The 17,207-nt window shown below is 37.0% G+C and overlaps 1 protein-coding gene across 4 annotated transcripts in view; it reads left to right on the forward strand.

The window, feature by feature from the left end:
• The window catches only part of LOC141394871 (uncharacterized), a 37,451-nt gene that overhangs the window by 19,189 nt on the left and 1,055 nt on the right, over positions 1-17,207 (forward strand). For 2 of the 4 annotated variants that reach the window (XM_073969969.1, XM_073969970.1), the window contains exon 4: positions 12,179-12,787. In XM_073969969.1, coding sequence (XP_073826070.1) covers positions 12,179-12,559 — 381 coding nt within the window. In that variant the 3' untranslated portion in view covers positions 12,560-12,787. Of the gene's footprint in view, positions 1-12,178; positions 12,788-13,221; positions 15,435-17,207 lie in introns of those variants that run through there. The other 2 variants (XM_073969971.1, XM_073969972.1) reach the window with 2 other exon arrangements.

Genomic DNA, 17,207 nt, shown 5'->3' on the forward strand with positions numbered 1-17,207 from the left:
CGGATAATATTTTCCTATAGAAAACCTTATCCGGATAACATTTTCCTATAGAAAACCTTATCCGGATAACATTTTCCTATAGAAAACCTTATCCGGATAACATTTTCCTATAGAAAACCTTATCCGGATAACATTTTCCTATAGAAAACCTTATCCGGATAACATTTTCCTATAGAAAACCTTATCCGGATAACATTTTCCTATAGAAAACCTTATCCGGATAACATTTTCCTATAGAAAACCTTATCCGGATAAAATTTACCTAAAAATTCTTAGCCGAATAAAGTTTTCCTATAGAAAACCCAATGCGGTTAACATTTTACTATAGAAAAACTTATCCGGATAGCATTTTCCCAAAGAAAACCTTATTCGGATAACATTTTCCCAGAGAGAACCTTATTTGGATAACATTTTCGCATAGAAAACTTTATTCGGATAACTATTTCCCATAGAAAGCCTTATTCGGATAACATTTTCCTGTAGAAACCCTTGCCGGATAACATTTTCCCATAGAAACCCTTATCCGGATAACATTTTCCCATAAAAACCCCTTATTCGGATAACATTTTCCCATAAAAACCCCTTATTCGGATAACACACCTTATTCGGATAACACATTCCCATAGAAAACCTTTTCTGGATAAGATTTTCCTATAGAAAACCTTATGCGGATAATATTTTCCTATAGAAAACCTTATCCGGATAACATTTTCCTATAGAAAACCTTATCCGGATAACATTTTCCTATAGAAAACCTTATCCGGATAACATTTTCCTATAGAAAACCTTATCCGGATAACATTTTCCTATAGAAAACCTTATCCGGATAACATTTTCCTATAGAAAACCTTATCCGGATAACATTTTCCTATAGAAAACCTTATCCGGATAACATTTTCCTATAGAAAACCTTATCCGGATAACATTTTCCTATAGAAAACCTTATCCGGATAAAATTTACCTAAAAATTCTTAGCCGAATAAAGTTTTCCTATAGAAAACCCAATGCGGTTAACATTTTACTATAGAAAAACTTATCCGGATAGCATTTTCCCAAAGAAAACCTTATTCGGATAACATTTTCCCAGAGAGAACCTTATTTGGATAACATTTTCGCATAGAAAACTTTATTCGGATAACTATTTCCCATAGAAAGCCTTATTCGGATAACATTTTCCTGTAGAAAACCTTACCGGATAACATTTTCCCATAGAAAACCTTATCCGGATAACATTTTCCCATAAAAAACCCTTATTCGGATAACATTTTCCTATAGCACACCTTATTCGGATAACACATTCCCATAGAAAACCTTTTCTGGATAAGATTTTCCTATAGAAAACCTTATGCGGATAATATTTTCCTATAGAAAACCTTTTCTGGATAAGATTTTCCTATAGAAAACCTTATGCGGATAATATTTTTCTATAGAAAACTTTTCCGGTTAACATTTTCCTATAGGAAACCTTATCTGAATAACGTTTTCCTATAGAAAACCTTTTCCGGATAACATTTTCCCATATAAAATCTTTTCCGGATAACATTTTCCTATAGAAAACCTTATGCGGATAATATTTTCCTATAGAAAACCTTATCCGGATAGAAACCCTTTTACGGATAACATTTTCCTATAGAAAGCTTTATTCGGAAATTATTTTTTTACGGATAACATTTTCCTATAGAAAGCTTTATTCGGAAATTATTTTCCCATAGAAAATTTTATCCGGATAACATATTCCATTATTTGGATAATATTTTCCTATAGAAAACCTTATCCGAATAACATTTTGCAATGGAAAAGATTATCCGGAAAGCCTATTTTTATGGAAAATGTTTTCTGTATTAAAATGTTATCCGGAAACGGTTTTCTATGGGAAAATATTATCCGGATAAGGTTTTCTATAGGAAATGTTATCGGATAAGGTTTTCTATAGGAAAATGTTATCGGATAAGGTTTTCTATAGGAAAATGTTATCGGATAAGGATTTATACGGGAAAATGTTATCCGGATAAGGTTCTCCATAGGAAAATATTTTGTGGATAATGTTTTCTTCATGAAAATATTATCCAGATAAGGTTTTCTATAGGTCAATGTTATACGGATAAGGTTTTATATTGGACAATTTTATCCGGATAAGTTTTTCTATAGCAAAATGTTATACGGATAAGGTTTTCTATAACAAAATGTTATCTGGATAAGGTTTTCTATGGGAAAATGTTTTCCGTATAAGGTTCTCCATAGGAAAACGTCTTCTTTGTGAATACGTTATCCGATTAAGGTTTTCTATAGGACAAGGTTATCCAGATATGTTTTTATATGGGGTATATATAGTTTTCTATAGGAAAATGTTATCCGGATAAGGTTTTCTATAGGAAAATGTTATGCACATAAGGGTTTCTATAGGAAAATTTTATTCGGGTAAGGTTTCCGCATGTGGTTTTCTATAGGAAAATGTTATCCCGAAAAGATTTTCAATAGGAAATCTTCCTTATCCTTAGCAAATGGAATAATTCGAACTCCAAAGGACATAATAATAGAAATTAAATGTTTCGAATTACAAATTCAATTTTCCAATTAGTAGTAAAATGTTTTGAATTACATCTGAAAAATGTGTTGAAAGGCCTTCTATCAAGAAAGAGCTTTTCGGAGGTCTTATATCAAAGATCACCTCTAAAGAAACATTTATCTAGAGGGCAACTTCGGAAGGCCTTCCACAAAGAGGGAGGTATGCTATTTACAAATATCTTTCTATCAACGGGAGGAATATTTTAAAGAAACATGTATATTTGGTTACTTGTTAATATTGATCACATTGGGATATTGTACTTAATATTTCTATACATAAAGTAGCACAAACCTATGGCTGACTTCCGAAAATGTGTTGTTGTAAAAGTAATGAAATGCCCACGGTTGCAAAATCCACAATAATGCATCAATAATTCTCTCATCTGTTACTTTTTTTTTGCGTGTATTCTGCTGTATTTTAAATGCGCAACAGCGACGTTTGGAATACAAGACTACGCATGTATTCTGCATATCTGTGATATGCAATATGTTGCTTAAGACAATTGACGTTTCGGATGTCAGCCTATATTTTCCCTTTGATATGTATGTTCATATGTATGTAGATTTTGACCATTCATTGAAAAATGTCGTAATCAAAATATTTTAATAATTAGGTAATCGATCATTACGCTCTAATAATAAGCGGGATGATTATTATGTACCCGGAACTTTTGAACGACAATCACTACAACTCAGACGTGATACGGATTCGAAAGGATTTGGCGATGGTAACTTTTATCGAAACCAAAAAGGTTTTGATGATGATGAATTCAATAGTAATTCTCGACGTGGCAATAATGGCCAAAATAATGGTAATTTTAATGATGACAGACGTATATATAATGACAATGATTATGATGAAAGAGAAAGAGGAATTGAGCATTTTGGTGGATATAATCGTTTTGCAACGAACACTAATATCAATTATGAAGACCTTTTTTGCTGGAAATCGTTTGGGGACACGAGAAGCCAGCAACAAGATGTTGGTCCAAGAAACTATGGCAGTGAACTTGAAAGATTTGCTTTCGATCATAACACCAATTTCCGCAACAATCAAGGCTTTGGGAATAATCGACAAGGCCAACCATTTGGTAATAACTTCAATAATACAGAATATGGCCATCTTTCAGGAAACAATGTCAATCCTCAACGTTTTTTGAATGAATGCTATAAAAATTTTGGGAATACTTCCAATTTTAGAGGAGATCCATATATGCAATCCTCCTCATCAACTAATTTGAATCAATCACAAGTAGCGACAATTGTTGATTACATATCTGCTGGTTTTGGTAGCAATCAACAACCCCAAGCATTTAATATGATGAGAAACGTTATATCTCAATTTGGTGGAAGAAGTGACAGAGATATTAATGTTGATAATAGTTTCGGAAATATAAATTTCCCTTCAAATGGAAATATGGATTGTGCCATGGAATGGCTTGATTCATTTAATAATCCAACTGATTTCAATCAACAAAGATTTTTCAAGGACAATCAAAGAGACAATTTCATGGATAATAAAAAATCATTTAAAAAGCAAAGTGATGAGAGAATATTGAATCGGCCACGTGTTCGCTCAAGGCGTAGCCGTGGAATTAACAAACGTCCACGCAATACTAAACCATTAAATCCAATAACCAATGATATAACTAGTCATCGTAAAAATACAGAGGAAATTCAACGAAGAAGACGTCGTCGCCAACAAAAAGTGCTCCAACAAGAAGCTAAACATCTCCAACAGGCAGTTTTATTAAAAGCTCCGCCCAAAGGTCAATCGAAATGTGAACCAGAAAAATATTGGAGTAAATGGTGGCCCACTTATGCTTACGTTGAAAATGCCGTACAAAAAGTCGATGTCAGCCAACCTCGCATTAAAGAATTCATTAAATTTGACTATGTTCCTAAAACTCCTCAATTCGAATGTCGCAAAGGCATTCTATTAAGTGTTGGTTGTAACAAACTTGTTAAAATCCTCACTATAAATGAACTGGACTATCAATTACGAGATGTTTATAAATTACTAGTATTTCGTAAACAGCTGCAAGATCCGAATTTCCATAAATATTTGACACGGCGAGAAAGACGTGTCGTAAATGAAAGGTTAGGAAGACTAAAGAGGAAATCTATATACACTCTGGTGCTTCAAAGTTTAATACACCGATGGCACGATTCATATGAAAAGCAACAACAACAAACCAAGAGTATCAATCGAAAAATCAAAAAGTTGATGGATGATCCACTATTTCATTATTTAGTTCTGGAAGCTATTAATGAATTGAAGGTACGTTGTTCATTTTTCGTTATGACATTGGGGGGTTATTCTGAATGAAAAATCCCCGTGAGTTTTCTCGCTTTCTGCTTTAAGTTGAAACGGGAGAGAGACAAAAGTCACCGGGAATTTTCATTTAGAATAACACCCATTATTTTGTAGCTAAACAAATAGATCTCTTGTAGAATACAACATGTCACCAATTTCAATTCAAGATTAAGACGTGTTTGGCCAAGAAAACAACACACATATTCTTCAGTCAAATCCTACATATTTTAAGGTGTTCCCGTAATATTTAAATTTTAAAAGCGGCAAAAGATCGAAGTGTCAAAATTTGAATTGCCATACCAATCTGTTAAAAAGAGTACGGGAACGGAAAAATGACGGAAAAGTCGAAAAATATGAAGGAAATGTAAAAATTCGGAAATTGGTAAAACTAGTAGAAACTGTCTAGTTCTGGAACAAGGCTATTGTTGTGTATACATGCCGAGCTTACAACTCGTAGTTTTCAAAATACACATACCAGTAGTGGAATTCTGCAACCCATTTTTCGAGTTGCCGACAAAAATCGGTAACATTAAAACGCAAAATTATGAATGAAAAGTATCAACAAAAGTTGACAGCACTGTTGCTATCGGTAGGATTTTGCAACAGCATTTTTTGGTTTTACCGACAAATTTCGTTTATTACCAAAATTATAAGCAATTTAATTTTACCGATATTTGTCGGTAACTCGAAAAATGAATTGCAGAATTCCACTACAGCAAGAGTTCCAATCTATATTTACGTGGTTTTCTGAGAAATAAGTATATTTTCTCCAAGTAGATGTACCATTGAGAACTTTCCTTTGCAAAAAAAGTCTTAAGAAATGTGGTTATCCTTTAGAGACTTTCTAAACGGTTCCCATAAATATAGAGCAGCAATTACCTTATTTACTTAGTTTAGATGGCTTTATATTCTTAGTAGAACATTATGTTCCATAAGTCTAAAATAAGAATAGATTTCCAAATGCTCCTATCTGCTACTTCTTCAGTTTTTAATGCCATGTTTTGTGATATCAACTTCAACTTGGTCTTTCCATCGGAGTTTTGGCTCGTATTCATATGCCTTTTTGGCGGGAGAATCGTTAACCATCCTATTGACATGACCCAGCCAACGCTGGGACCAAGTCTGTCTCATCTGCTTTCGCAAGTACCCATGTTTCGTATCCATACATAAGTTCGGGTAGTATCAGAGTCTGATAGAGTGTGATTTTTGTTTGACGAGAGGTGGCTTTGCTTTTAAACTGTTTACTTTCGCCAACGTGGCATCAATTGACCAATATTATTCTCCTTTTTATTTCAAAACTGTAGTTGTTAAATAAAGTAATTTCCTACTTTAAATTTTAGTTATCAACAAACACAGTTGATCTGAGTCTACTGTACATCTTGCGTGTTGATAACATAAACTTCGCATTATCGCCTTTGATTGCCAGACTCCTTTTCAATTTTTCCAAAGGTGGCTGTTATGGCTCGACCTATTATGTCTATGTCATCTGCGTAGGCCAGTAACATTATTTCGTTATTGTGTATATGCAGTGCTATTTTTGTCTCTGGCCGTAGGATGTTGAAATAGGTCAGGATGAACAACTCAGACATGGCTTGGAACACCTTATTGGGCGGTCGAAGACGGCCTTATAGTCGACAAACAGGTGGTATGTGTCGACTTGTCTTTCGTGGTTCTTCTTTAATATTGGGCTGTCGAAGACGGCCTTATAATCCACAAACAGGTGGTATGTGTCGATCAGTCTTTCGTGGATCTTCTCTAATATTGGACGCAGTATGAAGATTTGGTCAATTGTTGATTCACCTGATTTGAATCTCAGTGTTATGAACCGACTATTTTATTGGCCATAGGTTTTGGCCGATGGGGGTGAGGCTTGTGCTTCTGTTATTGGCCCAAATCGCCGTATTGTGTCATTTTTTGTGTACGGGACATTGTAAGCTGAGATTCCAATAGTTGGGTATGCTTTCTTGCTGCCAAATTTCGCTAATTTACTGATGACTACTCCTTATCAGCACCGGTCTTGAACAGTTCGGCGGGCAGCATATCAGCTGCTTTATCGCTCGTTTTGGCAAGGTGGTAGACACTCAACGTCGCACAGTGTTGTCGCTTCCATACAAAAGTGGACAAAAATAGGAGTTGACCTAGGTTGATACATTTTTGCACAAGTACCTGTGAGGGCATAGGAATGAAAAATTTCAACTTTGGTCAATATCGGTTCAGATTTGGATATAGCCCCCATATATATCTTTCCCCGATTTTGCAATAACTCGGTCAATTTTGATCGAATAGCCTTCAAATTTAATACGTAACATTTTCTTAGACCCCTGAGTAGCTTTACCGATTTTCAATTCAAAAAATTGGTTCAGATTTGGATATAGTTCCCATATATATCTTTCCCCGATTTTGCTATAAATCGCTCAATTTTTGTTGAATAGCCTTCAAATTTGATATGTGATATTTTCTTAGGTCCCTGAATAGGTTCACCGATTTTCGTAAAAATCGGTTCAGATTTGGATATAGCCCCCATATATATCTTTCCCCATTGGGAACCCCAAATGCCAAATGAACAGGGGCCTGAGGAACCTCCCATGTTAAATTTGAAGGATATTCATCAAAAATTTAGCGAATTATAGCAAAATCGGGAAAAGATATATATGGGGGCTATACCCAAATCTGAACCGATTTTTGTGAAAATCGGTGTAGCTATTTAGGGGAAAATAACACATATTAAATTTCAAGGCTATTCGATCAGAACTGAACACGCTGTAGCAAAATCGGGAAAAGATATATATGGGGGATATATAAAATCTGAACCGATATATCTCAGAAGGTTGCAGGGATGGGCAGAATGTTTTTACACATTTCGCTTCGGAAGAGATGTCCAATTAACGGAAACCAAGAGCCAAGGTGGCAATCAAAAGATATACTCTACGAAATATTAAGAATTTATACTTTTTTATCAAATATAAATTTTTACTTCTTGATAACGGTACTTTGCCCATGTGCAGTTGATGTCGACTTTTTGTACTAAAATTTTTAATCCATCCAAAACTTTTAATATTATCAACAAACTTTTCAGAAAATGTTATTTTAAATGTCGTCCAATTTTCATATGATTATCGCTTTAGATTATCTGGGAAATATTTTTCATATTTAAAGAGCTATAACTTCATTATGGATGCACATATCGACAAAATTCTTTCAGATTCGTTGTATCGGATGTGTTTACTGTAAGAAAAAACATAAACATATGTAAAAGTTAACATCACATTTTTTTTATTTTTGTCCACGCGGCAACACTGTGCGTCGTCGTTTGCGATTGGGTCTGGGGTATAATCATTGCCACGCATTTTCTATGCTAAGAGCTTCATGAAAAGCTCTGTATTAATTACCAGATTCGCTTCTCATCTCTGCAGGAGAATGTGCCTGCACCATAATCTTCAGTGTGGTGTTTTACACTTTGGGAACATTTTCGGACTTCAATCTGACTCCTCAAAATCTCGATTTTCTCATGCTCACTTCTCTTAAACCCGCTACGAATTCCAATGGTTAAAGCTGGTGGCTAAGACCCCACTTTATATACGCTTCACTGCTACACTTCTCATTAGATCACCTTTTTTAGTTCATCTTTAAAAGGTGGCCTTTTGCAGGTAACTATTAATATTTTTTATGTTGTAATAGGTGGTCTCTTTGTCGTGTTATGATATATATGCTTCACTTCTCATTACCGGTGCCGCTAAAGGTACTTGGCAAGTTGTGCTAAATTCTATGCTGAATATCAAAACATTGAATAAATTAACGAAAATGTCGTAGCCGATAGCGCTTTCTGGCTTAGGTAAACTAAGATGTAGAGATAGTCACATTTTGTACACAGGATGATATCTTCTACCAATCTGCTACTATTATCCACAATTCAACGAGGTAACTGGTTTGTGTTCCTTAGTTTTTGGGAGCTTTTTGTACTACTTCTCTTTTGCATTACTCCTCCCCATGATCAGAAGCAGTTTCCCAGTTGCCCAAACTCAACACGGATTCCGGATTGCTCTTTTGTTTCGGGCTCTATATAAGCGTATATCCACTATTCGTTATCTGCGATAATCTTATAAACGACATTCGAAGCACCGCGATCGTATTTTTTCGAAATTTCTTGCACTGATCGACACGGGATCCAACGAGAACAAACCTTTTTGCGGCCAGGTGTTCGTTCATTATTGAATAAATGCTGGTGGAAGAAATCCAAAAGGATGCCTCTATCTCACAGTCTATAACATGGCGATCTTGCATACTCAATTCACGCACGGCTCCAATGCTTTCTGATACAATGACTGTTTTTGGACGACCTTTACTACCTTTGAAGCGAACGTTGGCGACGATTTAATTCATTTAACCAGTTTTTGACAATGCTATAAGATAGAAAGATTAAAGTTCTTCGATGCACTCTTGTTGTGATAATCCGAGTCGAATGTTGTGACAAATGGATCTCACGAAAATGTAGAAGATGATGGGACCAATCGAAAGCAGTAACTCACAAACTTTAATCTAATTCCAAGATGTCGGCCTATTCTTTAAGTTAGTTTCAGGACATTTATAAATTGTATAGGGACAACTTCTTGGATTGTGTTAAATCTGGTTGTCCTTGTTATCACGAGGCCACTTTTTCATAGAACTCCCGTACAAAAATACAGTTATGTCCAGGTTTTCATTGCTGGAAGTCTGTATTCTCTATTACAATTAATATATAATTTAGTTCTCCATACTTTTCTCGATAATGTCACGAAAGTTGGATCTGTCAGTTGAACAACAAAAAACACTACAAATCAACTCTGGGAACTCCTTTGTTTATATTACATTTAGAGACTTGTTTATAGGACATTTAGGTCACCGCTCCTATTAATCATTTTTATACCCTCAGCCTTACGGCCAAAGAGTCTATATAGACTTTTTTGATACGATGCGAAAATGTGCCTCGTCGAAATAATGGTATTTGACCCCAAGTGTGTTTGGACGAAGTCCGTTTCAGACTCTCGAACGGATGAATCAATTTGGCCAAAATTTTGAATTGAATTGAAAATTTTGTTCTCGTAATATTTCCACAAAAATTCAACAATTTTCGTTTAAGCGGTGCGTAAGATAATTCTTGAAGGGAGTGACCTATTGGGCACACATTTTCGTACACATCGTAATATTTCCGCCAGACATAGATTATGGAATATGGAATTTATAGGTCCACTCCTTCGAGTACCTTCCACACAAATTTTTGCCACACATGCAGTTTAGGAGGGCCACTGTCGGATCGGCATGAAATTTTTTGCAGCAGGTTGCTCTCTTGGCCCCTTTCACGACGATATATATTTTTTTCGGGGGCAAGTTCATACTTCCTGAGATAATGCACCAAAAGTTTTAAATTACCCTGCCGGCAACAACTTAAATGACTGATGAGCACGAAAACTTACGAATAAGGTATCCGATTTGCACATCGTAAAATTTCTTCCAAACGTACCTCAAGTCCCAAGAAAAGCATATATATATTGTAAAACATCTTACGGCACATTTCTCACAAAAATTCACAATTTTTGCTTAAGTGTCGTAAGAGGACAACATCTATGGGTCTTAAAGAGAGACTTCGATGGACTATATCAGTCCACTTCTTCCACCAAATGCTCCACAAAAGTTTAAACATTAGGCTTAAGAACAGATTGAGACCTGTTTGCGGATAAATTTTAGACTTTATTTCGGATAATTATCTTTTCTCTCTTTTCATTATGCCACAAGCTGAGAATATATATCTGTCATTAAAGCCGGCTATTACTTTTTATACCCTTAGCCTTATCGAAATAATGGTTTTAGACCCCAAGCATGTTTGAACGAATCCAATTTGGTTCAAATTTTGAGTAGAGTAATATTTTGTCCAAACTTAGTTTAAGTTCGAAGGGTTCAACATTTTTCGCTAAAATGGTGCGTAAGGGAGTAACCGAATTGGTCATAACTTTGCATTTGACATAGATCAAGTTTAAATATTGACTGAATCGATATACTGCTTCGTGTACCTTCCACACAAAATACAGTACAGTTTAACAGGTCGTCTCGGATCGTTTTAAAACTTTTTGCAACAAGTTTTTCTTGTAGGCCTGTTATGACGATAACATTTTTTTCGTTGGCAAATCAGTACTTCCAGTGTGGCCCAAAAGCTCAAACAAATCCTGCCAGCACCAACTAAACTACCCAGCAAACCAAATGTCGGATGTCCGACACATCGGAACAACTTCGGTAGCAAAATCGTTCAGATTTCGTTCTTATTTCTATACGTTTTTTCGTAGGGGAATTCGTTCAGATTTCGTTACGATTTCGGAGAGAATGTTGGATGGGAAATTTCGAATATGCTAATGTTTTTCTTCCGATTTCGCTACGAATTGGGATCAATATGTCGGAAACAAATTTCCCTTCGCACAACAACCACCTTTTGTATGTATCTAACAAGCAACATTTTAGTTTGTTGTCGAAAAAACAAAATGGTTAGTTATAAAATTCGCATATACAATTTTTGAATGTTTTAAATATAAATGCAACATATAATAATTCAAGCTAGTGCTGATAGACTCAACCTATTCGTACACAAAGTTTACATTGTTCTACTATAACTACAAAATGATAACCACGGTGAAAATGATTAGATACGTTTGAGATTACAATCTTCCAATAAAAAACATAACAAAGTAAAATTGATAAATAGAAAAGAGTCGCCAGAGAAAGTTTTTTTCCCTCGATATTCATACGACATTATTCCAAAATCGTTCAGAAATCTTTACGAAGATTCGGAAAGTACCTCAGATTTTCATTATAATATTATTATTCCGAAACCGTCCAAAAATCTGTACAAAGGATTTTCTTCCGACTTCGTTCCGAATTCTGCACGAAATCAATCCGATTTCGTTCCGAAATTATGTCAACTTTCGTTAAGATATCGTTAGATTTCGGATGCGAAGGCGGACGCAGCGTCCGAATTTTGTTTCGATTTGGTTACCATGTCGGTACGATTGGTTTGCTAGGTAGTTACGACGGTACTTTTTTTTTTTTTTGAGCGATTCTATACTCCCTGAGAAATTGGACCAAAAACCCTAATAGGAGTACACTAACCTTAGTGTCTTGTCGTTCCAATATTTTCTTTGATATGTTCTAATTCAATTCAGAAAATGTAAATCATAAACTTTCCGAATAGCTTCTAACTGTTTAGCTAACTTTATATTTAGCAATAAGTAACGCAAAAAAAGCTAACCAATTTCACCCTCTATTTTTGTTTAGGAAATCTGCGCCAAAGAATGGGCTGGTTTCAAAGAATTCCATGAAAAATTAATGAAATCTATTGAAGGCAAGGACTATACAGTAAAACCTTCCAATGCCGCCGCAACTAATGAAGGTAATGATGCCGCAGTGATGGAAGAGGATGGTGATGAGGATGATGGTGGCGAAGATGGTAATGAGAATGATGGCGGTGAAAATTGGGACGAGAATGATGGCGGTGAAGGTGGCGAAGAAGATGGTGAAGATGGTGAGGACGGTGAAGATGGTGATGTCGGCGAAGATGTTGAGGGCGGTGAAGATGGTGATGGCGACGAAGATGGTGCTGGCGCTGAAAATGAAGCCGAGGAAGACGATGAAGCAACAGAAGAGAAGCAAAATTAAGTGGATGAAGTCGCAAAAACAAAAACTGAATTATTATTTTAATTTTAAATTTTTTAATTAATACTTTTATTTTTTTCGTTTAATGAATTCTATATCACACAAAAACTACATACAAACAAATTTCTTTGTTTGTTAAATGAATTACATACATACATCCATACACAAACCTTTCATTTTCGTGAAATGAATTAATAAAAGATGCCCCCGTAAGCATTTTTATCTGAATAATTATCAAATCTGTTTGATTTCGCAACTAAACCCCATGGAGAGAATGTGGTTTTGGTTGTTCCATGTGGGTATTAAAAACAAAGGCAATTGTTCACTCAAGGTCTCTGCTGTTGGAACTGTAAGAGAGCTTGATAGCAATGATGGTTTATGTACTCCATTGGACGATGATGATTCGTCCCTTGCTTGATTGATATATGACGAACAAACTTAACCAAATACCGCTCTGACGCATTCGGTTTGGTTCCTTCATTTGCAACTGTATTAAGACGCATTTGACTTGAACTAATTCGAAGACTTGTTTGACACATTTGAGAGTTTGCAATTGGATTATTTGCAAAAAAATGCTGGATCTTTTAAATATAGATTCCCTCCTTTTTATAAGAATACATTGCATTGTATTTATTGATAAAAATGATTTCTCTTTCTTTTCTCAGCAGGAAGATATCGCAACAATGCCCAGATGCCCGGAAATAACATGAACAATCAGAACTTTCCAAAAGGAATGGGCACTGGCGGTAATACTACAAATTTTACACCCCAGCAAACACCACAAAGGCCACCATTTAATCAAGGACAAGTACAATCCACATTTGGTGGAGCTAACAGGAGACCATTTACCACTGAAAAAGGAGAAACTTGGAATTATTTTGGCAGTGGGGAGACTAAAAATGCTATGCAAAATAAGAACAGTGTCTTCGATAGGCTTGATAAACCAACAACATTCGGCGGAGTAGGAGGAGGAGGTGGAAATAATGTTGACTTTGATTTCAGAAAGGCAGGAGGAGGAGGTGGTAGTAACACCAACAACTGGAACAATAATCGCAACTTTGGACCCAATAATATGGCCTCTAATGTTTCATCGGATAATATCAAACCTGGTAGTGGTGGTGGTGGTGGCGGAGTAGGTGGCTGGAGAAACAATAACCAAAGCTTTGGACCGGACAATTCAAACGGAAGGAATAGCAATATACCGCCTTTTAACAATGCTGCTCCCAGAAATACGGGAGGTAACAATAAATGGAATAATGTTTCGAACTTTGAACAAAATAATTCCGGAAGAAATTTTGAAGGAATTAATAAAAATGCCAACAACAACAATTTGAACAATTTTGGAGGACAACAACGTAATCCAATCGATTTTAAAACATTCAAAAATTTTGGAAATACCAATAACTGGAGTGGCGGTAATAACAACAGTGATGGTGGTGCTGCACCACCACCAAACAATTCTTGGAATGACTTTGGACCACGTAATAATCCTCAAGGCCCTCCTGCAGACAATGTAGGAACTAATAACTTTGGACAATTCACCAATAATACTGGTGGTCGACGCCCAGATAACATTGGACCCAATAACTTTGGACCATTCAACAATAATCCAAATGATGATTTCAACATGAACAAAAATATGGCGGCATTTGGAAACAGACGATTCAATGAGCCTCCAGTTGATGATTTCGCGAGAGGCGGCAATAGGAACAGGAACTTTGATAGTGGTGGACCATTTGGACCTAACATTCCATTTCGTAATGATGACATGGATCCAGACATGGCTGCCAGACGTGGTGATGGTGGCAATTTCCGTGGATATGAAGGACCCAATGAGCCGCCATATTTTAAAGGTGAACCCGATTTTATCCAAGGAAAACGTGTGTTCGATAACATGGATATGAAACGTGGCGACTACCAAGATGAGAGGAATTTTGACAATTTGCCGCCTGAAGGAAGACAGTTTGATCGTTATGAACATACGGGAAACTGGAAATTTGTAGAAGGAGGGGACCTCGAAAGAGCGCAGAGGGAAGAAAGTAATTTTCAAAGACGTCGTTATCACGATGAAGATGACAGAGGAGGAGAAGAAGAACTTCACAGGAAACGTATGCGCAGAAACAGTTACGATGATGTACGCCGTAGCAATGAACAAACATTCCACAGAAGGGACGATGGACGTCGTCGTCCCCCCTTCGACATGGAAGATTATGATGAAGATGATTTTCTGGACGATGATGGCGGTCACGATAGCGGTAGCGAAAAAGATCATCATCCTCCAGGAAGTGTCGGCGGCAAACGCCCACTTACCATATATAGCGGTAAATTATTTTTAAAAACAAACCTTTCGAGACCGGCAAAAGAGGACCCCATAACCTACTGGAGACGCTGGTGGCAAAAATATGCTTATATTGAACATAGTATCGAACAAATCGATAAAAATGATGAATATGTTAAATTCAAACTAAAATTCAAACCACAAACTGATGATGTCAATAAGGAAGCCATGGAATATGTTGAATGGGCATACAAACAATATAAACTTGTTACCAGAAGACTTACGGAGGCAAATTATCGTTCTAAGGACTTGCGAACATTGCTAAAATTGCAAGGAACAATTCACTATATTCTCTTCAATATACCCACATCACAGCCACAACGTGCACGATTACGTGGCATTTTGCGACACATGAATCATAAAGTTCATTCGGCCTTTATCTATCAGGATATCATTGAGTTTTATCATCGTTGCAAGGAAACGATTCGTCGTTTTGAGAATGCCGAAATCTCATTATCGGATGAAGTAACACAGGCCTATTGCATAATGAATGATCGGCTATATATTCATTTTCTATATGATTCAATAATTAAATTGAAGGTAGGTTTAAAATTTAATACATTTATGTATAATATGTTTTAATCTCTTAAGAAATGTTCCATATACATATTCCACATGTTCAAGTGTAACGTAGAGGTGACCAATTTACAAGTTAGCTCACACAATTGTCGACCAAAAAATATATTACTTTCAGAGGGAAGAGGAAACTGGTTTCATATGCAGATGAACGAAGGGAACAGCAGCGGATTAAACTAACCCACAGTGACAAGGGAACCAGTTGATGTCTCCCCAGTGTACATATGTTTGTATTCGTGTTAAAAGCATCATATCCTTTGGTCTGTGCCGGGACGGAGGAAAACCAAGGACCAACATGGATGTGCTCGGTTTGTCGCATCCACCACACCCAAGCTTCCGTGAGATGCAGGGAGTGGGTGCATCTCAGGGGTTGCTCTAGACTCGTCCATGTGAGGGACTACGTTTCTGCATGCTGCTGCGTGAACACGGCCACCAGTGAGTCGTCGTCATCATCATAGGAATACAAGACTCCCCCGCAACCGGTCACGCAGCACTTAACACCAGTCGTTGCTGTTGCAATCCCGGAAAATGCATCCTTTTGGAATAGTCACCGAATTAAAATCGAGGAAATAATGGATTTTATAAGACGGAAGAATATCATGGTCGCTGGTAAGATCAACAACTGCAGCTTACAGCGTTGTCATGGTTATCTATCTTGCTTAAATCTGGCTCAAATGACACGTACATGGAATGTATGGGAATAGCAGTCAGATGTGGAACTGTTGAGGTAGAGTTGCTTAACCTATACGAGTACATCCCACCGATAAATAGCTATACTCCATGTTATATGCCCAACATTAGCACCCTTTGAAAGGTCATAATCCACTGGTCTTAGAGGACATTAATGTTCATCTTGAGTTGTGACATTCCGCCCTCCCTCGGCAATGACCAGAGGGATATAGTGCGGGCTGAGCAAATTGCTAGCTCTACGATTTGCACGGTTAATGATGGTACCCCTACCAGAATTAGCAGATAATGTCACAGTTCGTCTCACCTGATCTGACAAATTATGTTAGCTAGCAACCCGTGGTTTCTCTTGGGTAGGACCATCTATTTATATTTACCATTTCTCCATCAGCAGGCCGACCGATTTCATCACCTCTGAACGCCGCTTTTGCATTAATCGTGGGATGCTTCTGACCTGCGGGTAACAGAGAGGACCTTTCGGGACATCACCACTGCTGCAACTGCTCGATGTCCGAAGTGATTTCCCAGCAGAGGCGACGTGAGCGTGATGAGTTTCGTCGAGCCAACCCCAGTTACCAGAATCAGAAAGATGAAACTGGAAGTAAAAAGGTTGGACGATGATCATAAGTGGAACAAGTGGTTGTTAAATCATCTCGAGTTGCAACATTGAAGTCGGAATAGGTGAATTGTGGGCAACGACACTCTCGAACCCTGGAATGAAGGAAGATAGGACCTCAGTTACGTTTGACAACTGATCCGAAGAGGTACGCAAGTTATTTTAAATGACAGTCGAGTACCCCTGGAGTGATATGGCGGACAGAAGAGTACTACGTCGCATTTGTTCTCTTCTTCTCAACCTGACGCTAACCACCACATCGTGTCCGAAGTCTGAAAAATGGGCAGGGTGGTCGCGCTACTGAAGGCAGGCAGGATGACGCGCGTTAAGACCAATTTCGCTTTTGTCGCCCGTATCAAAGACTGTTGAGTCCCCAGCGAAAGAAATAGCTATCCAGTGGGATAGCTGCACGCCATCTCCACACCTATCACATG

The sequence above is a fragment of the Musca autumnalis genome, unplaced genomic scaffold, assembly GCF_047663935.1.
Source record: "Musca autumnalis isolate F117 unplaced genomic scaffold, ASM4766393v1 scaffold_2, whole genome shotgun sequence".
Lineage (NCBI taxonomy): Eukaryota > Metazoa > Arthropoda > Insecta > Diptera > Muscidae > Musca > Musca autumnalis.